The sequence below is a fragment of the Anas acuta genome, chromosome Z (assembly GCF_963932015.1).
Source record: "Anas acuta chromosome Z, bAnaAcu1.1, whole genome shotgun sequence".
Lineage (NCBI taxonomy): Eukaryota > Metazoa > Chordata > Aves > Anseriformes > Anatidae > Anas > Anas acuta.
This window is the reverse complement of record NC_089017.1, coordinates 23,076,942-23,101,857: the sequence shown is the minus strand read 5'-3', so window position 1 is coordinate 23,101,857 and position 24,916 is coordinate 23,076,942. Positions and strand designations below refer to the sequence as shown.

At 39.6% G+C, this 24,916-nt stretch overlaps 1 protein-coding gene across 3 annotated transcripts in view; it reads left to right on the top strand.

Annotated features, from left to right (window-relative positions):
• Positions 1 to 21,088, top strand: part of LOC137848552 (zinc-regulated GTPase metalloprotein activator 1A-like) — a 28,882-nt gene extending 7,794 nt beyond the window's left edge. Inside the window, exons 7-15 of one of the 3 annotated variants that reach the window (XR_011091416.1) lie at positions 1,871 to 1,917; positions 2,609 to 2,695; positions 3,528 to 3,572; positions 7,087 to 7,143; positions 9,197 to 9,248; positions 15,003 to 15,071; positions 15,171 to 15,236; positions 19,754 to 19,864; positions 20,551 to 21,088. Coding sequence is in view for 2 of the 3 variants with exons in the window: in XM_068667746.1 (XP_068523847.1) it covers positions 1,871 to 1,917; positions 2,609 to 2,695; positions 3,528 to 3,572; positions 7,087 to 7,143; positions 9,197 to 9,248; positions 15,003 to 15,071; positions 15,171 to 15,236; positions 19,735 to 19,864; positions 20,551 to 20,624 (627 nt within the window). In the remaining variant the exon portion in view is untranslated. Of the gene's footprint in view, positions 1 to 1,870; positions 1,918 to 2,608; positions 2,696 to 3,527; positions 3,573 to 7,086; positions 7,144 to 9,196; positions 9,249 to 15,002; positions 15,072 to 15,170; positions 15,237 to 19,718; positions 19,865 to 20,550 lie in introns of those variants that run through there. The other 2 variants (XM_068667746.1, XM_068667747.1) reach the window with 2 other exon arrangements.
• The last annotated feature ends 3,828 nt before the right edge of the window (positions 21,089 to 24,916 follow it).

Here is a 24,916-nt window from a genome sequence, read left to right as displayed (position 1 = left end):
AGATAGAACCTATGTAGAACCTACAGACCTATAGAGTGAGGCTGAGTAAGAGCGGAAATTACGATTAATACAAATAGTTTACCTTATTCATTAACAGCTGGTTATATTTGTAATTTATTAACTTAAGCAGTGACAACTTTGATTAGGTATTGATTTTGTAGGATTCAAAAAGAAAATGATTGTGAGAAAAGATGCCCCTATGATATAAAAATACCATCATGCTCTGCTAGTGTTTTTGGTGTCTCTATTTTGTATTTTAACAATGGCTGCAAGAAACTGAGAAAACTGAAGAAGAAAGTTAAAAATAAGGAAATGATCCCTCCTTTCTAAGGATTTATTTTGTTCATGCTATTTGGTTTCTTGTTTTAGTTGAGCTGATCCAGTAGCTGGCTTAGCAAAAGGGTGCAGACCTATCATTTTACCAATTTATGTTGCACTAACTAGTATGGTACTCTTGTAGTCCCCTAGCAGCTAGCTCAGTGAATGTAAGACAATGTGTTCTGCATGGTTTTCTGCGAAGGAGATGGTGGAAGAATGAAGGGGAGGGTCTGAGAGCAAGCTTGCCATCGCAGAAAGGATCCAATTTTAAAATAAGATCAACTATTAGAACAAGTCACAATGTTTTAAATCACTCCACTTGTCAGTTGGGCACCCTTGTATTGATTTAGATGTGTTGTATTACTTGCAAAAATGTTGTGTTTAACTTTCTCCTTGCGCAATGCTGACTTAATGGCTTGAATCAAATAGACTTGTGTGGTACAGGGCTGTACTTAATTTTTAAGGAAAACAAATTTTTGATGTTTAAACTTGTATGTAATATGCCAGAAAACAAAACCAAAAATTGAAAAATTCAGCTTTTCTATGTATTACTAACTTTGCTCAATGAAAACTCTTATATTATTTTTCATTAGCTCTGTACAATCTTGACATCTGCCCAGAATGATAGAACTTCAGACTTTTGAGTTATATGCCAAGCAAATAACTTCTGCTTTACATTACGGACTTGATACCTTTTGCAGTTTCTCTGGTTACAAAGCTTGACCTCAGGAGCTTCTTGTGATTCACAGAATTCTGAAAGCAATACAAGCAGGGGCGTTGAGGTAATAGGCAGAAATCTAAGGGTGTCATGCTTCAAAAAAACAATACATCATTAAAAAGACAAATAGTACCTTGTGACCAGTCAGTCAGACAGAAACTGAAGTTATAATTGGCATTGTGGGCTATCACTCTAATAGGATTGTCACTCAACAGCCTGAAATAGTCATTTCTTTTAAATCAAGGACAAACAGTTGGACAAGTTGAAGTGATAATTCTCCATTTTCAGGTCTAGACGTTTGGGATACTGGCACTGTCCTTTTCAGGGCAACAAGTCTGACCATGTTTGATTTGATAGAATCAATATACAGAAGCTTAGAAACGAAGGGTCAGAGGAGAGGTTTCCTTCCAGTCATCCTGTTATGATCTGCTTAGGTTGTGCACAATCAGGAAATAGTTTTTGTTTGTTGTGTTTTTTGTTTAAAAAAACAAAAACAAAAACAAAACAACAGCACACTGATAGTATGTGTGTATATGTATATATATATATATACACACACTATATATAGTTAACTAAATATAAATACTATACTATAATTTTCTAACTCTTTGGCATTCTAATTAAAAATAATTTTTAAAAAGTTTTCATTAAAGAAATGTTAAGCTTCTGTAATGATGAATATATAAACTTTTCAAAAGTAATTAAAATAACCAAGATGCAGTCTTCCTTATTTCTTGTTGAAAATCATACCTTGGCTGAAATGTTTTTGGCTTGCTTTATGTGCAAATGAATTTGACCGTTATTTGAACATCCTTAATCCAATTGTTTGTCTAGCACTTGACAGAGGAGAAACCAGATGGCCTTGTCAATGAAGCATCTCGGTATGGATATAAAGACTTTTTTTTTTGTTGTCTGCAACTGCGCTGTATGGAAGGTCATTAATTATTTTAATTATTTTTTTTATAAAGCTTTTTGCTTCTTTTACACCAATCTACATTGATTTAATGAGGTAGAAAGCAAAAGCGAGTTCATGTTCCATCTTAACTCTTCTAATACATGTTTTAAGAGAGATGGAATTTTACATAAAATATGGGGAAATAACCTGTACTGGGGGCAAAAAAAGCATGACATGTTAGGATCTGTCAGATAGTCAAAGTAGAATGGGAGATAGAGAAATATTTTGTTTATTAAATGTGGAGCCACAATGAATAAATGTAATTGTAGTAATAGCAGTCCTCATAAAGCAGGGACTTCAAATATGACTTTATGAAGAGTACATGCAAGAGAATTAGGCTCATAAATCACCAAACACTTTGGAGTAGATGACTTTTTTAACCTTTCTACATCAAGCCTTTGTAGCTTAGTAGACTCAATTCTGTCAAAGGAGAGGAGTTAATGGAGGTGAAGTCAATAGTGTTGTAGTTATACTCCATGATGTTCTTGTTTGATTAATGCTTGCCCTTCTGTACTAACAATATAATACTTCTATGTTCACATGGGAGAGATGTTGCTTCTGCCTTACAGAAATAATTTGTTTGTTCAAGTGTCTTTTATTTTTTTCTTAACATATAGGCAGGTTGCATTAGCTGATCTTATAATCATCAATAAAACAGATTTGGTTTCAGGGGAAGAATTGAATAAAGTCAGAACATCTATCAGGTATGAAACTTTTGGTGTAACTGTAATGCTATACTGGTTCAAATGTTATTTTACTATGTAACCACAGTTAGTTCTTGCTGTTAATCCAGGAATTAGATCTCATGATTATTCTGATACATCATTTAGTCAGCAGTGAAAAAGAGACTGCAAAAGAAACTTTTGAAGTCATGCCCATTACATTTATGAGCTTCCACAGTCTTAACAGCTTGCCTGCATAAGATCTGATATTATCTAATAAGGGAAGGCCTTTGTCTTAAGTGTCTACTTTCTTTTATTTTGGGGCAGCTGTTCCCATTTTTCTGAGTAACCATTTGTAGGAGGAGGAGAACCTCTTAGTAGATGTGTTCATTAGCAAATACAAAGGGTTATAGAATATATTCCAAATAATTGTCTTGGGTATGAAAGAACCAGTGGTTTGAACTGGTACAAGCCTTTGATTGCTCATCCATCTTTCTCAATAAACTGGTAAAGAAAATATTAAAATGGAGTAATACCTTGCTACTTCATTAATGGTTTTCTCTTAAAAAAAAAAAAAAAAAGTAAAAATGTGTTCCAGCGTGTATCAGGAGTCTTGCATAAGAAAACAATATTCACTAATTTTGTTGTTAGAACTTGTGAAGTTCAATCTTAAGATATAAAAAAGTCACAAAAGCAAAGCCTTTTGGGATATCTATGAGATTGTTTGATTTGTTATTAATAGCATTGGAGTTGTTGTGGTGCTCTTTCTTAAGCTTCTTTACGTGGTCGAATTGTTCAAAAAATTGTTGGTCATGTTGGTCAAAAATCTGTCTATTACAATTGCTTTTACACTTCTGCTTTTTTTCTATTTTAGGTCAATAAATGGACTTGTCAAAATTCTAGAGACACAGAGATCAAGGTATTAGATTGGCCAGTATTACTAGGTACCAAATCCTGTTTCATGGGTGTTATTTTAGCAAAACCTGCATTTTGGTCTAAGTTTAATATGAATGTAACTTTTAATAATTAAAATTGCTTTTTAGTAATGCTGTTACTTAGAAACTTTCCAAATGTTTTTATTCCCTGAGAAATGCTAATGCAGACATAATTTACTGGCTTCAGTATATTCCAAAGATGTAGCAGATTCTTAAGGGAGTGTTACAGGCAGGAATTCAGTTATTCTCCTACCTTGTGACCCAGATCTTGTATTTAGAGTAACTTGTGAGGCCCAGTTGTTTCTGAGGTAAACGCTGGTCACAAATTTTATAATATCCACATTTGAGTATCTTATTTTTGAGATCTCTGTATTATTCACAATTTATATGACCTCTGTGCAGTGACATTTCTTCATCTAATGTATGTATGTACTTTAACTATAGCCTAAGTGTAGCATATGGGTAAAGAACTCATTGGGAACAGCCCTGCAGAGAAGGACTTGGGGGTTCTGGTGGATGAAAAGCTCAACATGAGCCAGCAGTTTGTCCTTGCAGCCCAAAAGGCCAACTGCATCCAGGGCTGCATCAACAGAGTGGCCAGAAGGCATAGGGTGGGGATTGTGCCCGTCTGCTCTGCCCACTGAAGACCCCACATGAAGAGCTGAATCCAGGTCTGAGCTCCCCAGCACAATAAGGACATGGATGTGTTAGAACGACTCCAGAGGAGGGACACGGAACTGATCAGAGGGCTGGAGCACCTCTCCTGTGAAGAAAGGCGGAGAGAGCTGGGGATGTTCAGCCTGCAGATGAAGGCTCTGGGGACACCTCAGTGCAGCTTTTCAGTACTTAAAATGGGCTTACGAAAAAGATGGAGAGAAACTTTTTGCTCAGGCAGACAGTGACAAGACAAGTGGGAATGGCTTTAAACTAAAAGAGGGGAGACTTAGATTAGATGGTTGGAGGAAATTCTTCACTCAGGAGGTGGTGAGGCACTGGTACAGGCTGCCCAGAGAAGCTGTGGATGCCCCATCCCTGGAGGTGTTCAAGGCCAGGCTGGATGGGGCTTTGGGCAACCTGGTGTGGTGGGAGGTGTCCCTGCCCATGGCAGGGGGTTGCAGCTGGGTGATCTTTAAGGTCCCTTCCGTGATTCTATATTAAAAGATGGAAAGATATTTGCATCTTCCTTAAGGTTAAGAGCAAGTGTAAAATTGCTGTGAAGTGATGGAGTTGCAGAGATGCTATTGTAGCATTTCCCTTTTCTCCTGTTAAGTAAGCATTTCAGAACATTATATTAATTTTTAAAATCCTGGATTTCATCTTAGGAGGAATGGGAAATTTTACGCATGGCAATGAGTGGGGAAGTAAATTAGGGCTTAGGAAAGAAGTCTTTATGAAAGAAGACTTCTAATAGATTATTCAAGCTGAAATCAAAGAAGGGACAACATGAGAGTTTTAGTGAAAATAGTGATACTGAGAAAGCAGATCAAGAGTTCCATGTTCTTTTGCTGCAAGGCAGAGAACAGAAATCATCAACAGAATTCTTTGTGTTTGGGGGTGGGAAGAAAGCTCTTACACAATTTATGCAGGATATAACTTTATTAACGTGTATTGGTCTAACTCCCTGAAGGAGATGATTACAACTTCGGGGCCAAGATTTTTGTAATGTGCCAAAAAAAAAATCTATAGTGGCTAGCAATTTTGAAGAGCATACTAAATTTACTGCTTTGGGGCTTGAATTAATATCTGTCCATGGGGGGTTAGGGAAATCCTGTATGTGAGGTGTAATGCTCACATCTGTACTTCCTGTGAGTGTTTGATGCCAACCAATGTTAGAGAGTTTAGATTAAGTGGACCTCAGGTACAATCCTCAGTGATAACTGTTATTTTACCAATAAATACTCTTCAGTGAGTGATACCTTTTAGAAGTGAAACAGGCACCAAAATAATTTATCATCATGCTATTTGAAAACATTTTTCTTTAACTTGGGCTTTTGTCTCTCAAAATCCAACATGTAAAAACAATTGCTTGTGTTTCTATAAACCAAATACAAGTTTTCCGAAGACTGCTGCGAACAGTTCGCACTGAAGCTAATCTTAAACTTTATAGAGGGTTTGTTATGCATTTTACATTATAAACCTTACATCTTAGATACAGCTTTGTAAAGCTACTGTTGGGTATAAAAGTTTCATAATAATACTGGCTACACTCCAGAAATCTCTTTTTAATGTCTTGGCTGTAAATGTATTCCTTGTCTTCAGCCACATTAAATATGTTTATAAAGCTGTCAGTTGCTATGAGTAGTGAAACCTTTGTTACAAATCAAATAAGTATATTTCTTTTATGAAACAAAATATTTTTATGCAGGTGTTGCAGGTATCTATTCTTACAAGTAAATATGATCAGTGCTGCCTATTTCAAATTATATTTTTTCACCAGTCTTAGCTTCAGATACTAGAGCTGAAATTCTTCATAGTAACATTTACATCATAGCGTATTGCTAGTGATTATTTCAGCAGACGCAGCTTGGTTGTTCTGTTGAATGAAGTTTTGGTATTCCACCTTGTTCCACCAGTATTTGAAAAATAGAATTAAACTATGGCCATTTCTGAAAAGAAGTCCCAGTATCCTGTGTTCTCAAACAAAGTTTCTAGATAGAGTAGCTTTTAAATAACTGTGTTTCTAAGTGTTTGGCTTTTATGTTCTCCTGAAATCCACTCACTGAAAATGACAGCCTGTAAGTACTCATGGTTTTCTAGTTCAGAGAATTCAGTGGCCAAGCAGTGTGGATTTTTCTCAGCCAGCTCGTGTCCAGGGCAGCAAATGCTGAAGTTGCTGCTTTGGTCTCACGGTGGTATATGCCAGATACACTTGCACTGAAAAGTCTAAAAAATAGATATAGACTCTTATTTTAATAAAGCTCCAGGATTCCAGCACAGAAAGGGCCAGTCAGTGGTTTGATGAAGGGGAATATACTTAGCTCAAGATGTAAACTTGAAAACTTCAGCTCTCTTGGATGTGTGTCAGTACAGCTGCATGTGTTTCAGCAGTATTTTGTGTATCTGCCAGACTTTTAGTGCACACGCGTGTTGAAGAATTATATTAGTAAATATTAAGGGTGCAGATTAATTGCAGGAAGAACCTCAAGATTTCTTTTCTCGTATAGGAACATAATATTATTCAGGCATCCATTATGAGGGATTTTATATTTCTGGAAATACTTTCTTGACGTTTATTTTTTTAAACTATATTGTTCAAAATTCCATTTTTGTGCTTACATATGACTGTGTAACTAAAAGTTGCTTTTTGCTGTAGTAAAGAACGCCAACCACCAAAGTCCAAAATTAAGGCTAGCTACTTGTGTTTGGTGGCACTAGAATGATAAACCAGAAAAAAAACACACACTAGCTATTTCAAAGATGATTCATTGAACTATGCAAAATGGTTAAGTGCAGTAAAAATAAAAAGCTTTCTTTTTTTGTTGTTGTTCCCTTGTGTAGAGTTGATCTCTCCAATGTGTTGGACCTGCATGCTTTTGACAGTCTATCTGGAATAAGGTATGGCAAGAATTCCACTGTTGTTTATCAGAAATAATGTTTATTGTATAAATGCAGGCATGAAATAGACATACGCTGGCAAAGGCTACATCAGAGTTTCTGGTACAAGTTCTAGTTCGGTCAGTTGTGTAACATTGTCACTTTATAAATAATAGTGTTTTTTTTTCCACTAGACATGCATGCAACAAAAGGTTTTAAGTTTTGCTTTAATACTACTAATAATGAATCAGATTTTGATTTTTTTTTTTCTGACTTGTAAGTTTCTCTTAAAACTTAAGAGGATTTTGAAAAATTTTCTCACTTCTTATCATGAAGAACTGGAGACCTTAGTTTTCACAGAAAACCAAGAGGGACTGAAGTGCCGTAGCATTCGAAGCCACTGCAAATGGTATAATGTGTTCCTGGTTCCCTGAAGTCCCCAGGTTCTTTAATGTTGAAGAGAAGACCAATTTTAAATTAGAAGACACGCTCTGCAGTAAAAGTGAGCTGTTCACTGGAGTTGAATAGAAGCTGGCATGTAGTATTTTCAGTTAGTGTTATAGTACTAATTTCAATGAAAACTATTCTCACAGGCAATAGTTTTGTACTTTTTTCTGCTAAAGTACTTTCAATAACTGATGTCCACTACATGGACAGATTCTAGTTAGTTTTCCTTGCTTGCACTAATGATGCAAGCTCCTACTTTTGCTCATACACAAAGGAGTATTCAACATTGTTATTATTTGAAGTATAAATACTTAAAATAAGCATACTGTTAATTCTTACTATAATCTGTGTTTATATTTTAAACAAACAAACAAGGAATTCAGGCATGTTTCAGATTGGTGAATGCCTTGAGTGATAATTTAATACCTATGTTTATTTTTTAAAGTTCTGTATCGCTGACAGTAATAAACATCCCCCTGACACCAGAAGTTTTTTTTATTTTCTTTCATAAAACTACAAAAGTATAAAATGTGCTGGTGTGCTTGTGAGCATAATTTAAAATTGGTATTTTGATCGTTTATTCATGAGCTTTATTTTTTGAAGAACCAAAAAAGGAAGGAGAAGAATTTGAACTCTATCACTGTCAAGACACCTGGATGATTAACTTGGCTAAACAGTGTATTTGCATGTGAACTTTTTTAACCTTTTTAAGCTCATTCTTACCAGTGTACAAATTTCACCTATTTTCTCTGTCTGCTTTCATCAAATTTCCAAAAATCTTCGTCGTCTTGCTGTGACTGAAGTCACAGCGCCAATATTGTGATCCTTTTTTCATGTAAAATAGTTTCTTTCTGAGGTTGTGTTTTCTTGCATTTGAACCTCAGCATACCCATACAGTGTGTGACTCCATGATGTTGAATCCATAGTTACAATGAATTTATTTTTGAGTGAGTACTGTCTAGTGTTGCAACTGTTCTTGTCAGAAAAATGTTTGTGAACTTCAATGTGTTTAATGTGATTTGCTGTTTCACGACAGTATTTTTAATTCAAACTGTTACCTATTCTCAATAGAAGTTACACACTGACACGTGATTGCTAAAAATGAATTAGAGGGCCATACTGTTAGCCTGTTTATAAAAATGGATCTCCAAATCTTTTAAGTCAGTCTTGACAGTTCAGTTAGTCTGTTGTGATTAGAGAACTTTGTTAGCTCTTTAGCTGATGCTCAGCTTTAATCCTACAACTTCAAACAAGAATATGTTGACCAGATAGGCTGGGACATCAATCACTCCTTGCTCTATCACACTTCTTTAAAATTTCTTCTCATGTAGAAAAAATCTGTTACTGTTTTGTACATGATAAAAATAAGATTATGTAATCTTAACAGTAATGTGTTGAGTGGAAAGCCAACAGTCAAACTATGACAAACTTTCTAACACAAACCATTAATGGGATCAAACCATGTAATTAAATGTAACTATTTTGAGATTAATATGAAATTAACAGTTCAACTGATATTTGATACTTTAGTTTTGCTCCGCAATGCTGAAGAGTTTTTGTAAACTTCAAAATAATGACATTATATCCATGCTATTAAAATGTGACATTTAATTTTACTTATTTTCAGTTTGCAGAAAAAGCTTGAGCATGTGAAGACAACACGTGCGCATTTAGATAAGGTAACTGCCAAAGAAACTGCTTTAGTCTGTTTGTAAGAAGATTGTTCAGGATAATTGCAACCATTGCAGGTTAATCATCTTACTTTTTCAGAAAGTTTCAGTTAGGTAGTAGAATGCTTTAATATCTCCAGAAGATTACATTGAATGTCTGCTGCAGTGTACTTTGTGGATACATTCTAAATGTATATAGTAAATTAAACTATCAGAAATAGCTTAGAGTTACACTGTTGCAGGTAGTCACATCATCTATTTGTGTATATTGGAGATGGTTATTGAAACAGACAAACAACACTACTCTTCAATATTTGCAGAATTGAGTCATGAATTTATAGCAGATCTCTATCCTGTAGGTTTTGTGTCCAAATAGTCTATGTATGTACTCTGCATTTTTTTGAAGCTTTATTAAAACTTAACTAGGAGGTTAAGGAGGTGTATATTCCTGAGTGCTACCCATAGCTTTCACAAGGAATAGCAACAGTTTGACTTGTAACAGTCAAGTAGATTTTACCCTAAACTGGTTGTAAATTTTACTATTGTGTGTATGGTAGAAATTAGGAACAGTTATGTTGATACTATTTTTAGTTTGTCAAAATCTAAAATGTTTTGTTTTTCCAGATCTGCAACCCAATGAGTATTTATGTCAATGCAGAATCCCTGTGTGTAATAAAATGATGCTTGCATAATACAGCTGTAAAATGCATTTCTGCCTTCATGGCTTTTGTTTATATACAGAACAAATGAAGTATTCGATGTGGTTTGCAAATTGGGTTTCTAACACAGGCTCAAGGAAAAAGGATCTGGTCTGTCATCCCTACAGAATACAAACAGTTTTGGGCTAAATGCTGCTTTCAAGCATCTGTCTTATTCTTGATACACAGGTTTTACTAGTAAAGCTCGCTTTTCATTTTCTTTTTTTTCTGGTTTCTTTTTGGTTTTCCAACTGCTCTAATCAGTCTTTTGTTTTGTTCTGCTTAACCTTGCCAAAAGCAGAACTTTTTTTTGTTGTTGTTTTTAAAGGGAACTATAGAGTTTATTGTGAGGCAACAAAAGCCTACTGATTTAGTACTGGGAAAAACAAAACAAAACAACAAACAAAGCAACACCAACACCAACAAAAAAAAAAGACTTCAAAACAGTTACACAAATGCTTAAATGAATACCTCTTTCTCTGCCCTTCTCTCCCTCAGCTTGCCCTATATTTTTTCAGGGGGTTGCACTTAGTCAAATCAAGCTCATCCAGTAAGGCAATGACTGGCATAAGAGGTTGGGGATGTTTGTTCAATGACGTTCCTGTGCCTCAGTGTTCTGTGGTGCTACTGCCCTCTGGTTCACCCAAGTGCCCCAGTCCCTGTGGAGTTCTCTCGTGCTGTGGATAAAGCACAGGCTGCAATCCCTCAGGGGTATGTGTAACCAACCCCTTTGGCATGCCATGCCTCCTCCAAAGAATCTGCTGTCCCACATGACTGGAGTTGCCTCTCTCTATTGAAACAGGGTGCCATATACTTCTCTGAATGGCTAAAGATTTAGTGTGATTATTATTTTTTATATTATTTTTCACTGTTGTACCGTTTCAAAGCTGACTGGAACAGGTCCTAAGAGACACCAGGCAGCTGATGGCCTCCACCCACATACCTAACCAGTGCAGCCTCCTGCTACACAAGTCTTGTAAGCTTACACATATTAGAAACGCTTGTTTAAGAGCTCTGTGAACATACATTGGTTATGTGCTCCACCCCTCATATCATCAGGAATTGAGTTTATACCTACATCATGTTTCACCTGTTGCTTCTAAGAATCGGAGCGTAGGTATAAAATTGTAGCAGTCTGAATAGACACTTGAAAAATTCCACTGCATACTCCTTCAGCTGGATTGTGGGGGTTAGCACTGGAATGGTTTGCTTATTTCCATTGTAGACTTCACCCTTTTCCCCTTTGCTGTATGTTACAGAGATTAGTATTGCTTACTCCAAGGTTTAGGCCCTGTTTTTGTAAAACACCTAACCGAGAGACTCAACTGTTTAGTTTATTTACCATACCTTAGTATATGAACAAATACTCAAACAAAACCATTAAAAGGTACAAACAAAGAGTAACATCACTACTGGATATCCAGTATATCTGGGTCTAGGAGCTGTAGTTTCATCCAGGACTCAAAATGTGTGGTGAACAATGTTCATTTGATACAGCATGGACATTGCCCCAGTCGAGGAGTAAAATGATACATCCTATGACTTAAATTTCCCAGAGTTTGCTCCACATCCTGTAACCATTCTAACTGAGCTCAGATCTTTCTCCACAGCTTGCAATTACTTAACTCAGATATCTAGATCTTTGAAGGATGTCGTGCCACCTCTAAGTCACAGTTTGTAGGGTGGGAGCAGGGAGCTTTTTCATCCCCTACCGTCACTTTTGCTGCTGCAGTTTTGTCATGCTTTGCTGTGAGGCTGATCTTGCACCTGCATGCTCCCCATAGTACAATGCTGTCGGTCACTCAGGTGCCTATATGATGTCCCACTGTTTTATCAGGTGATAGGTAATACGAGAGGGTCAAGAGTGGCAGTGTCTAGTTGTCAGAGCTTTGGAGCTATGGCTTCAGTGATAAAACCTTTTCAGGGTCCTTTATCCCTCTCCTGTAAAGTCAAGTGGTAGTTCAACTGCGGACAAATTGCCACTTCTGCCCAGTCCCTTGACAGAGGTCATGTTTGTGTGTTTGGAAGGATTGAGCTCAACATACCCCTCCCATCAGTTAGAGAATCACACAATGGTTTGGGTTGGAAGAGACATTAAAGATCACCTAGTTCCAACCCCCCTGCCATGAGCAGGGACACCTCCCACGAGACCAGGTTGCTCAAAGCCCTGTCCAGCCTGGGCATCCAGCCTTGAATGTCTCCAGGGATGTTAAGCTGGGCATCCACAGCTTCTCTAGGCAACCTGTTCCCCAACTGTTGTTGGGGACTTTTACGTAATATTGTGTTAGTAAAAAGTTACAGATACCTTGTTTGGAGCAAAAGAAATGCATGGATGATTAAACACCTATCCTCTCTGTTTCCAAGTGTGAAATTTTCTTACCTTCCCAGTAGGTTTTTGAGTCTGTCAACATTTCTTCATGGAGGAATGGAGATAGGGCATTGTAGCTTTCTGCTGTTTTTTTGCGTAATGTTTTTTTTTTTTCACTGCTCAGTTCCTTGGTACGCCTGCTCCGTGGGTCACCCACGACCCCAGTCTATGTACAGGTACCCTGCTCTATGGATTAGTGATGGGCCACCAATATCTTCAAGGTATCCCCAGTCTGGTGCACTTCACCCACTTACAACTGCTCTCTAAGGGGCTGGAAAAAAACAAAAACAACAACAAAAAACTTCTGTTTTTATGCAGTAGATTAGAAAAGTGTGCCATCTTTTTAGAAAGTTGTGATTGAATTTAATTTTCAAGTTAAAATGCAATACATATGATACCTGTAGTTTTCCTTTTGAACTGCAAGTCTTGACTGTGAAATTGATAGTCTCAAAAATATGAAAGATGGTTATAGTTTTCTCTTGGAACTAAAGATTAAACATAAAAAGAGTTTCTTGCTGAACTATAATTATGGTCTGAATCTTAAATTCGTAGGTTTTTGTTTAATAAAAACTTAAGTTAGTCTTAACAGTGTTCAGCTATTGTAATAAAAGTCTGAAGTAAAGTAGAAGCCTTCCTGAATGTTGCAATTTTCATAGTATACTTGTATCATTATGGAGATTTCTTGCTGGTTTTGTAGCATGGAGCCATTCAACCAGCAGGAAACAGAATTCATTGTTATTATCTCTGTTTAGTTCAACAACCACAGTTTTAAGATAGCTGGTGGGACAAATGAGGCATAAATGAGAGCAGAACACTTCTCTCACAGCAGGCTGTAAGTCCCTGTTGGGTGATAAGGTGTGTTTATTGACTTTATGTGGAAGGTCAACGGAAACAATATTGCACTATGCACAAAGTAGTGCACTGCTGTCTAACTTGTTTTGAAGTTGCCTGAAGTGTGTTAGTGGTTGGATGTTTTGGTGAGATTTCTTGGGCATTGGATAAACATGTAGATTTGCTGCTTGTTGCTTTTATTTGTTTTTGTTAAATTGAACGAGCAATCTTCTGAAAGTACTAATCTGAAAGGTTTTTAGGTTGTACAGAAAACATTCTGTGTGTGCTTGTGTGCCATTGAGAGGTTTTACTTGCAAAAATACATTAAGACATACTTGGTCTGTTCTGAAAGCAGTAGGACTGGCTTTTTCCTGGGCGAACGGGCGGATGAGAGGTGGTCTGCGCGCACAGGATCGGTGGAGGGGGATATTGGGAGCGCTGGGAAAAATCGGCAGTCGGCTGTTGAAGAGAGCAGGTCGCTTGTACTGTGAACACCTGTGGAAACGCCTTGTCACGGAGAATCATGGAGCGTTTACTGGAGCAGCGATATGCGATCAAATTTTGTGTAAAGCTTGGTAAAACGGGCAAAGAGACTCACAACATGATTAAGGAGGCCTACGGTGATGCTGCCATGGGTAGATCGGGTGTTTTTGAGTGGCACAAGCTGTTCCGAGAAGGTAGCGAAAGAGTGGAAGACGACGACTGCTCCGGACGCCCTTCAACCAGCAAGACCAACAAAAGTGTGTCGCGAGTGAAAAATTTTCGTGGAAGTCCTCACAAGACTGTGAAAACGCATTGCTCGTGTCCGCCCAGCCATTGTCAACAACTGGCGGCTGCACCATGACACCGCGCCGAGCCACACAGAGTTCCGCGTAGTGGAGTATCTTGCCCAGCACAAGGTGGCAACGCTGCCTCAGCCCCCCTACAGCCCCAGCTTGGCCCCGCAAGACTTTTTTCTATTCCCGAGAATAAAATCAACGCTCAAGGGGAAGCATCACGCATCGGTAGAAGTGCTTCAAGAGGCCGTGACGAGGGAGCTAAACGGCATTCCGGTCCAGGCGTTCCTGGAGGTGTACGAAAACTGGAAAACTCGTTGGCAGCAGTGTGTAGATGCGGAAGGGTGCTACTTTGAAAAATTGTAATCGTTTGTTCTATTCTCATGAATAAATTTTTTTTTAAAAAAATGAGTCCTACTATTTTCAGAATAGACCATGTACGATTTCCTTTATTTTTGAACAAAATGTAAATTCCAAACTGCATTCTTACTGTCATCTTCTGTTACAATAGCTGCTTTGAGTGGTAGCTGATGGTTGTTTTGGAATAAAAGTTCAGACATCTTTACTTCCAGGATCTATTCCTACACAGTGTATTTGTAAAAAGCTTTTTATGAAAGTAGTCATAGATTAAAAGTACATTAGTGATTTTTCATCTGATAGAAATGTGATGAGAAGCAGAAATGACAAAGATTAGTAGGCCAAGAAAATAGCATTTTTAAACTCAGTTATGTGATTGAGCTTACTAACCTTTAAGTATTACTAACCTTTAAGCATTAAAATTGTTAGGCTTTCTTTGAGACCTAACATCACCTACAGCAAAGAGTTTTGCCATAGAATATGATGGTATTAGCCTGTCTCCACTATTGGTTATGCCCCCTAAGTGCACACCCAGGCAGAACCAGGAAATCCAGTATATTAGGGCAAAAGAGAAATGGAGATATTATTTTATTTTGTTGCAATTTGGGAAGGAGTAGTAGAAAGTTACTTTCTTTTCTATAAGGCCAAGTTATAAAGATTGCTAACTTTTAAAATTAATGTATTGAAAAGTTCATGCCATTCAGTAATAATAACTTGGTCTTTCCATTTGCAGGGTATAATGACAGTAACATTTGAAGTTCTAGGAGACATAAAAGAAGAAAACCTGAATCTCTTTATACAGGTAAATAATACATCACGGTCAACTGAACAGTCATTGTGACTTTTTATAGAAAGTCATCCCACACTATTCTGTTCATGAAAACATTTTTCCTCTTTATAGAATCTTCTATGGGAGAAGAATGTGAAAGATGGGACTGGACATGCCATGGATGTTATAAGACTGAAGGTTAGTCTGAAATGACCAACTTATTGTTTTGTCCTTTCCCTCTTTTACATTTAAAATGTACTGTCAGTTACAGAGCTGTCAAAGGCACTGCTGAAGCAGAGCAGACAAAAGGGAGAATAGCAATTTGTCATTCTTCCATGTGTAGACAGCTTGTTCTTTGCTGGCCAGTGGAGCAACTCAAAAGGAGATAGCTGACAGAGAGGCAAACATTGATCCTACATGTTGTGAACTCAGAGGGAAGGCTTGCAATCCCAAACATCCCCAACACCAAAGTGTGGCAGGATTAATGAGCAGGACATAACAAAGTCAGTCCTTCATTTTTTACCTGCTTTGCTCCAAAAAGTTTCATCCGTCTCACTTGAATGTCTCCTTACCTAGGGTTGTAACTATAGGTTGCTATCTGCAGTTATTGTTATTGACATAATATACAGAAGTTGAATTCAGCGTAACAAAGCAGCACAATACTAGTTATGGTCTACACTTAAAAACTTTTTCTAATATGTCAAACCACAGTTTTAAAGATGAGATCCATACATAAGTGTATTTGTCTTCATGAACACTTCATATGTGAGTCTGTTGCATGGTTTTGAGGTGAACATAGGTGACATTTTAGTGTTATAAATTCTGAGTCAATTTAGCTTTCTAAGATTTATTTATGGGGTTAATAAAAGGCAAGTAAACAGTGCTGGGTGTGCGGGGAGTCTGGGCTCCTCCAACACGCACACTCGTTACATCAGGCAGCTGGTTTTTATGCTCCTAGACTAATACATATTCATTACTACTCCTAGAAAAGGCAGGGTTATTATAACTAGTTTCTGGAATCCAAACCCTCCCACTGGCACATGTGTATCAATTTCCAGTGGTCCCTCTGGGGGTCTCTCGTGCTGAAGGCTCATAGTCTTCCTCCCAGGCTTTGTCCTTGTCCTCATTTGTCCATCTTGGCTGGATGTCAAAGACTTGCACAGCGTCCCATGCAAGCTTCTTTTAGTCGTCCTTCAGCTTCCCCTTTCTCCTTAATCTCTTGGCCAGATATCAGAGACTTGTGTAGTGTCCCATGCAATAGTCACAGTAGTTAGCAGTTATTCTGAAACCCCTTTGTTCTCTTATCCCCGGACATCAGAGACTCAAGGTTTACACTTCAAGCCCTCTGTTGACACGAATTGCTGGAACATTACTTACATTAGTATATATTTTCATTTTCCTTAAACCAAAGCACTGTCATTAAAAAGTAAAAATCAAGTTTGTAATTTAGTAAGGTGTGAGAAATACATGAAAACATTCTCTGGTTTATTTTCTGAGAATACTTGTATGTCATGGGTAGTAACATAATTATTTTTACTTCATTGGAAGAAAGGTTGTATTCCTTGATCTTTCAGCATCAAAACTGAAGATTCTTGTCTTCCCCCTCATAAAAAATAGAAGAAACTAGCCACTGATGCATTTTAAGCTGTCTGAAAACAGTACTGCTGAGCTCAAGTATGCTTTTGTTGTACTGAGCATTGGAATCAAAGTAATTCTTCAGGAGATGAGGCAAATAACATACTGTGTGCTGAGCCTCAGTCATAGACAAACACACCAAAGCAAAATAATAATTAATTATAGAATGGGTTCCAAATTTTATTGCTTTTATATTTATGTAAAATATAAAGGAGGGGCGCAGCAGTTTGTATGGCAGTTCACGCAGGCAGGGTGAGCAGGGAGGGCCCCTCGATGCTTCTCCACAGTGGTCTTTCCCATCCGTACTTGTAACCATCTTGCGAAGAGCCTGGCCATGGCATCAACCAGGCAGAAAACCATGGCCTCCGCATCTCTTGCAGCCTCTCCAGCCAAGTGTCTCCTGCCATGCAGAAGACAAAAGTTCCCTCATCCCGCCAGGCAGCAGGAGGAGACCAAGGCCAAGGGGGGGAATGGGGGCAGGTTCCTGTTCAGGGTGGTAGGTGAGCCCTGTCCCTGCCCACCTCACCTTCCCATCTACCTGTATGTAACAGGTATGAGGGCCTAGAACACAACAGTCAGAACAATGAAGGAGACGAAAGCCTGTCCCAGCTGGAGAGGGTGCCTAAGGCATGGCAGCCTGCCCCCACATTGCTACGTCGTCTGTCAAGAAAGACAGAAAGGTTATTGTCATGGGGGACTCCCTTCTGAAAGGGACAGAGGGCCCAATATGCCGACCCAACCCACAGGGAGGTCTGTTGCCTCCCCGGGGCTCGGGTGCAAGACTTCGCTAAGAAAGCCAAGCGCCTGGTACTGCCCAGTGACTGCTACCCGCTGCTGGTCTTTCAGGCTGGTACTGACGAGGGAGCAAGGAGAAGTCTGAGAGCAATCAAAAGGGACTTTAGGGCTTTGGGACGACTACTTAAAGGATCAGGGGCACAGGTTGTGTTTGCCTCTTGTCCTTCTGATAGGGAGGATCAATGCTGACAATCGGGCTCAATTAACACGTGGCTTCGGGACTGGTGCAAGCAGCAGAACTTTGGGTTCTTCAGTCACGGGAAGGTCTACGCAACACCGGGCCTGCTGGCACTAGATGGGATGTGCCCCTCTCAGAGAGGGGTAAGGATTTTGGCCCAGGAGTTGGCAGGAGTTCCTTTCATGTTTAGATCACCTTGTCAATCAAGGGAAACCTGATGATGTGATCTTTTTGCACTTCAGCAAGGCTTTTGACACTGTTTCCCATAGGATCTTACTGGACAAACTGTCCATCATACAACTAAACAAAAACATCATAGGATGGGTGAGCAATTGGCTGACAGGCAGGGCTCAAAGGGTTGTGGTAAATGGGGCCACATCAGGCAGGCAGATGGTCACTAGTGGGGTCCCTCAAGGCTCCATTTTAGGGCCAGTCTTCTTCAATGTTTTTATAGATTATTTGGATGTAGGACTAGAAGGTGTTCTGAGCAAATTTGCTGACAACACCAAATTTGGAGGCATTGTAGACACTGATGAGGGTGGAAAGGCCTTGCAGAGAGACCTGGACAGACTGGAGAGCTGGGTGATCACCAACCCCATGAAGTTTAACAAAGGCAAGTGCTGGGTCCTGCACCTGGGATGGGGCAACCCTGGCTATACGTACCAACTGGGTGACGAGATGCTGGAGAGCAGCCCTGCAGAGAGGGATCTGAGGGTTGTGGTTGACAGCAAGCTGAACATGAGCCAGCAGTGTGCCCTGGCAGCCAGGAGGGCCACCCGTATCCTGGGGTGCATCAAGGGAAGTGATTGTCCCACTCTGCTCTGCGCTGGTGCAGCCTCACCTCAAATATTGTGTGCAGTGCTGGGCACCACAGTACAAGAAGGACATGAAACTGTTGGAGAGCATCCAGAGGAGGGCGACAAAGATGGTGAAGGACCTAGAGGGGAAGACATATGAGGAGTGGCTGAGGTCACTGGGCCTGTTCAGCCTGGAGAAGAGGAGGCTGAGGGGGGACCTCATCACGGTCTACAACTTCCTTGCGAGAGGGAGTGGAGAGGCAGGTGACCTATTCTCTGTAAACACCAGTGATAGGACCCGTGGCAATGGTGTCAAACTGAGGCAGGGGAGGTTTAGGCTGCACATGAGGAAGAGGTTCTTCACCGAGAGGGTGGTTGCACACTGGAACAGGTTCCCCAGTAAAGTAGTCACTGCACCAAGCCTGTCTGAATTTAAGAAGTGATTGGACCATGTACTTACTCACGTGGTCTAAGCTTTTGGGTAGATCTGTGTGGTGCCAGGAGTTGGACTTGATGATCCTTATGGGTCCCTTCCAACTTGGGATATTCTATGATTCTGTGACTATATTTTGCCTGCAGTGATAATCCTTTTGGCAGTGATGGTTGTAGAATTCCAACTAGTTTCTCAAATGCAGTTATTTTTTACACGAAATATTCTTAGCTCAATATTTTTTTACTTCCTTAGGGAAGCGTAGAAGTGTTTGACAGAATGCTAGAATATTTTACAAATTTTTACACAAAGTGATGAAAACTCTATTGCAACTTCTAGAATGTGGGTTAATGGGCTCAATCTGGCAGGAATCCATTCTAATCCCATTGCTAAATCCATTTTACCTCATAGATGTTAGTTCTTTCTCCAGTTTCCAGAGGTTCTTTTTCAGAATAGTGTTAATGCTAAGCATGAGAGCTTAATCAGAATAATCTCAACATTTTTGCTCATTTTACATCATCTTTGGCTGGCAATCAGTCTTTTGTAGGAACATACCTCATGCATATGTTTAAAGTGACATGGTAGCAGATGATGTTTTATTTTACTCAAACATAGTAGGTAACTGTCCAAATACAGGTAGGGTATGTCAGAGTGTAATTGTTAGTCTTCAACAAACTAAAAAGATAGGAAAATGGATGTTACAAGAGGTGACTGTACTTCATTGTCATTTGGATTAACTGGTTCATAGTTTACAAAAATACTTTTCCCTGTTTGCCTACTTTCAAAGTTGTTTTTCCCTCCCTTAAGTACTTCCTCTGTAAAGGTTTGTTTATATACCCTAACAGTTATTTTTCTGATAAGGGACTGGTATCTATTCAAGGCAAATCTCATCAAGTGATAGTCCAAGGTGTCCATGAGCTCTACGATTTGGAGGAGACTGCAGTAGAATGGAAGGAAGATGAGAAGAGAACAAATAGACTGGTTTTAATAGGTAAGAATAAATTATGCATCTCTTTGTGTAAGTTTAAGGAGCTGTTTCTTTCAGCAGGCGGTCCTGGGACCTGTCCAGTAAAAAGCAACCAGCATAAACTAACCAGAATAATAGCAGTGAGAGGATGTTCAGTATAACCTTCACTCCAAGGTTTATATGTGAAGACCTCCTGTTTTTTTTTATTGCAGCTGAGGAGAATCTGTGCTATCCTTTTTAGTGATATAAAAAAACATAATAAGTATTCATTAATTATATAGGCATATTGAAGACTATTTTGAAAATACTTAAACCTAATCATGTTGTTGGGAAAAGGTTGATATTTGAGCACATTTATTAGTGGTGAGGAAGGTGATTATAGTCATTGAAGTGTACCAAATATGATTTCTTTCTGATAAGCTGTTAACACTGAGGTTGTATGTTTCTTATTTCTCGCTTGATGCTGTGCTTTGTAAAGTGTTTTTATGACCAAAAACCCTCCTAGTTTTCTGTCCTCTTTTCCATGTACAGCTCGAAATGCGTTGTTGCACGTAAAATGTAAAATTAAGCTTGTTACCAGCAGTTTAATTTTAACAAAGTTCTGTTTTCACTCATAGATAAAATACGTATTTTCTTTGTTGAGAAGACTTGCAGGTTCATGCATAGCTTTTTGTGAAATACAAATAGCTAACCTTTTTTTCTCTTTACAGGTAGGCACTTGGATAAGGCCATCATCAAAGAAGTGTTCATAGCCACTGTGACAGAGAAACACGGAAACGGTTGACATCAGACTATAAAAACAAGTTGAAAAGCCTCTGCTTAACCTTGTGAGCCTTTTATGATAAAAAAGACAGAATGACATGCAGTGTAGTTGCTCTGTTTTCATTTTGCAATTTACAGAACAGTTAAACTCTGAAGTTCTCCTGAGAAATCCAGCTCACCTACTGCTTAAAGATTAGCTGTTATGGTCTAGAATCAAGCACAAATTCTAGCATGTTGGATTTGGCTTAAGTTACATCAGTAACATCGTTTAGATTTGCAGAAATACAGATATGCAAAAGACTTTATTATGTCGTATGTGAAAAGAAGCCATAAATTCCAATAGGCATGTAGTAAACATGTTTGAAACCCAGTCCTTTCTCCTGCTAATTCTCCTTTAGTACTGGAAATTAAGTAGTATTGATTTTTACCAGTCATGTAATTACAATGAAAAGTATTTAATGTTTACTATTAAACTCTCTTGCCTTACTTTCTACTTGTTCCTTGATTTTTGAACGCACCCATCTATCCTGGGAAACACTAAATCTGTTGTATTAAATGAAATTAAAAACACATAAATAGCAGAGGATCAAGACCACCTGGAAAATGTAGTCCACATAATTCTGCAGCGTTCAGTCATGTAGTTGAAGTGTTGAAAGATGTAACTGGCCTCATAGGTCTAGGCCTTGACCTTGCCAGTTCAGGAGTCTGGGGGGCTGGGGACAGGACATTTTCACTGTGTTATCCAGACTGCCCTGCACAATTTGTTATGGCATTATCTGACACTGCAGTTGCTGCCTTGTAAACCTCGTTTGAAGTTTATATTTCTGTGCTCCTTGCTTGTAGAAGATAAAGCTGAATTTCTTGCTCTCTGACTTCTCTAGCAGCCATTGTACACCTCCCAGCTTTAGAAGGGTAAGTTCACCACAGCTGGGTGAATGCAAAGAGAGTGGATGGAAGGAAATAAGATGAAATGAAAAATATTTCAAAAAGATAATTATAGCATATGCGGTGAACAGTCTGAAGAATAGGGTAAACAGAAGTTAGTTTTCAGTACTAGGGTGTGTCATGTGTCATGCACATAATGTGCACTTCAGGAGAAAAGGTGCATCAAAGTAAAAATAAAAGGCCATTTCCTGAATAGCATATCACGTATTCCAGAGATTCCACAAGTACTGTCAATATCCTGGTTTGTGTTGATGAGATTAGTGGGGCATCTCTGCAGCTGGCAATCTACTTCTGTACAGCTCATCTTGCTATTACTCTTCCTCTGCAGGCCCTTACCTTTTGCAAAGGTAGCTCTAGAGGAACTTAGTCGCTGTAAGCAGCTCTTATCTCCCACTGTCTCCTATAAACTGTTTCTTCCCATAGGTCTGAAGGGAGCCACTGGCCCAGAGAAAGATTGTCAGGCAGGGTAAGATGGTGCACCTCTTTATCCTTGCTGGCCATCAGTTTGCCTGCCACGTTGTATCCTTGTCTACTCTATTGACACATTAGTAGTACCGTCAAGTGTCTGCTCCTTATTTTCTCCTCCCATGAAGATTATTGTATTCTTTTTTTTTGGGGGGGGGAGGGGGTATTTGTTGGAGGGACTTTTTCTTGTCTCATATGTCCAGGTTGGGGTGCTTGCTCTTGCATCACACCAGAATGAAAAGAAGAAAAGTGTATGTCTGAGCTCCAATAAAAACTATGTTTTATGAACCGATGGTCGAACATTTCTGCTATTTGCTTTGTGTTACTGGCAGTAACATCAAGGATGCCCTCATCCTGGCATGGAACCTGTGTTACAGTGAGGTGTTATCTGCAGGTTCATGACCGAGACTGCATGTAGAGGGTGTGAGCACAGGGGCAGGTCCACCTGTGGGGCAACCTTAATGGTTCCCTTCTATGATTCTCCCTGTGGGGGTCCCAGGAGGGGTGCAGCAGTGAGTGGTCATGCCTCGCTCATTAGGAAGTTGTGCCCACTGTGGGGCAGGAGCCATCCACAGCCTGGTATGCCACTGAAACTGCACAGTTCTCTTTGTGTTGTTGTTAGCAGAGGCAATTTTTAAAAGCAGCATGTTTTCTGGAGCCTCTCTTTGTCAGAAGAGAGTATAAAACAAAGATCAGACTTTTGGAAGGTAGCATGTTTAAGTTTGTCAGATCTTTTTCTGTTGCTCATACTGAAATATCCCGTGGGAAATTGTGCAATGTGGTGAAGAAACTAGAAATTTCACACCTTCCCAAAGCAGAGTGTGCTGCTCTCTGTTTCTGCCAGGAGCTATGAGGAATTCACAGCCTTAGAAGTAACCTTTAGTTGTCACAGTCACCTGAAGGCTTATGCTTTTAATATTTACTCTCTTTTTTAACACCATGCTTTTATTTTTGCACTCTACCTTTTGCCAGTTACTTTTATCATTGCTGTGAGAGGCTTTTCACAGACTGAGGTGTTCTCAGTTCAGCAGACAAGGTCACAACCAGAGCTGAAGCCAAGGGCTGGATCTATACAAAGACTGAGTAGTGGAAAGATGTTCTCTTTCAGATATTTAGCTATTCGAAGCAACCTGAAGTCTCAGTTACCTAGGCTCCTTAAATCAAAGAAGGACATCCTTCCAGAGTATGCATTGTAGTTCACTTTCCTTGACATCATATTCCTGGAGTTTCTGGATATTCTGTGATTCTGTGGTTTGATTTTGTGGTGGTCCTATGTGGAGCAAGGAGCTGGACTCGATCCCTGTGAGTATCTTCCAAATCCTGTGATTCTAAGATATATCACAAGTTATTTAACATGCAGGAAAGTCAGAAAAAAGTCAGAAAAGGCAATCATATAGCTGTCTTTTTTGACCATAAGAACATATAATTTTTTTTTCTTTTTTCTTTTTTTTTTTCCTTTACCTATCAACATTTTTTAAGAATTGAATTCTATAATTTTGACTGTAAAATACATAAATTACAATTGTCTGAAAAAACAAATACTGACAGGTTCACGGGGTGTCTGACATCAGTGTTCCATGTTGCATCTATTAGCTACAGGGGAGAGGAAAGAAAATGGTTTTACTGTGAAAAAATACACTACATAATTCACAGTAGCCAATTCAGAGTAAGCACTGCAATACGACTAACCAGAACTCCAAATCTCTCCATCCCTGTGTTTCCCAGGAGTGGTGGGAGCCAAGTTTTCTGAGGAGTAGGATCTGCTCCCGTGCCCTGCTCAGGTCGGTAAGGAAGCCCACCACCTCATTTTAATCAGAAGGTGCCCCATCACTTTGCATTTCTGCTGAAACTGATCCTGGCCACTTCCTACCCTCCAGTCTGTTGGGTGAACTGTTTTCTTACCTGATCCTCACAGTCTTTATGTTACAAAAGACCTCATGATGCAGAGTGTGATGGAGGGGATGAGAGGTGGGAGGAGAACGGATTCTGGCTCTTTTGCTAACACAGCATGGGCAGCTGTGTTTTCCTATTGCTCTGGTTGAGTGTGTCAGAACACCCATTCCCAGAACTTTGTTATTCAGCCCAATAAAATGGGCTTTACAGTCCACCCGCTGGGGAACACCATGTGCCCCCCCCAGCTGGAGGGGTGCTGCCTGCTCCCAAAACACACCATGCTCACACGGGTGGGCACTGGCTGTGGCACTGGGCTGCCAGGGCCTGTGCTTCTTACTGCCACCGACTGGTGTTACCCTCCTTCTTCCACGTGTGCCCCAGGATGCTGGGTCTGGGTGGGACTGAGCCCTGTCCATGCCTTGGGCCGTCACCCAAAGCCTGGGCCTTGCCCACTCACAGATCTGCAGCAAATAAAGGCAGGCTGAGCCTCAGTGCCAGAAGAAGGAGCTTGCACGTTTTCTGTAGTCACTTTAATGGGACTTTCAGTCTTTCTACACACACAGGGAGACGTGGGGCAGTTTCACAAGGCCCTTGGGCCTTGCAGTGGCACTACTTTTCTTAGTGAAGCGACTTGCTCCTTCTTCTCCGGAGGTGGAAAGAGACTGCCCATCTGCCTCAGTCACCCTTAGCTGAGGAGTCAGACGAACCTCTGTCCATCATAAACCAACATTCATCATCGGGGAGCAGCACCAGTTGCTGTGCAATGCAGCGGCAATCAAACATTTTCCTGCGAAGGCCAAAATGCCGCTGCGTGACAGGGCACCTCTCGTTGTGAGGGCTGCTCCAGCCTTTTGGAACCTGGTTTGGGAATCTCATGTGCAAGAGGAGCAGCACAGAGCTAGGAAATCAAGTGTGTTTGTGAAACTGAGCTTTTTAACATCATTCACTATGATTTACATCGTTGAAGACTTAGAAAAAAAAACTTTCTCCATGGGGGGGGGTAGGAAGGTT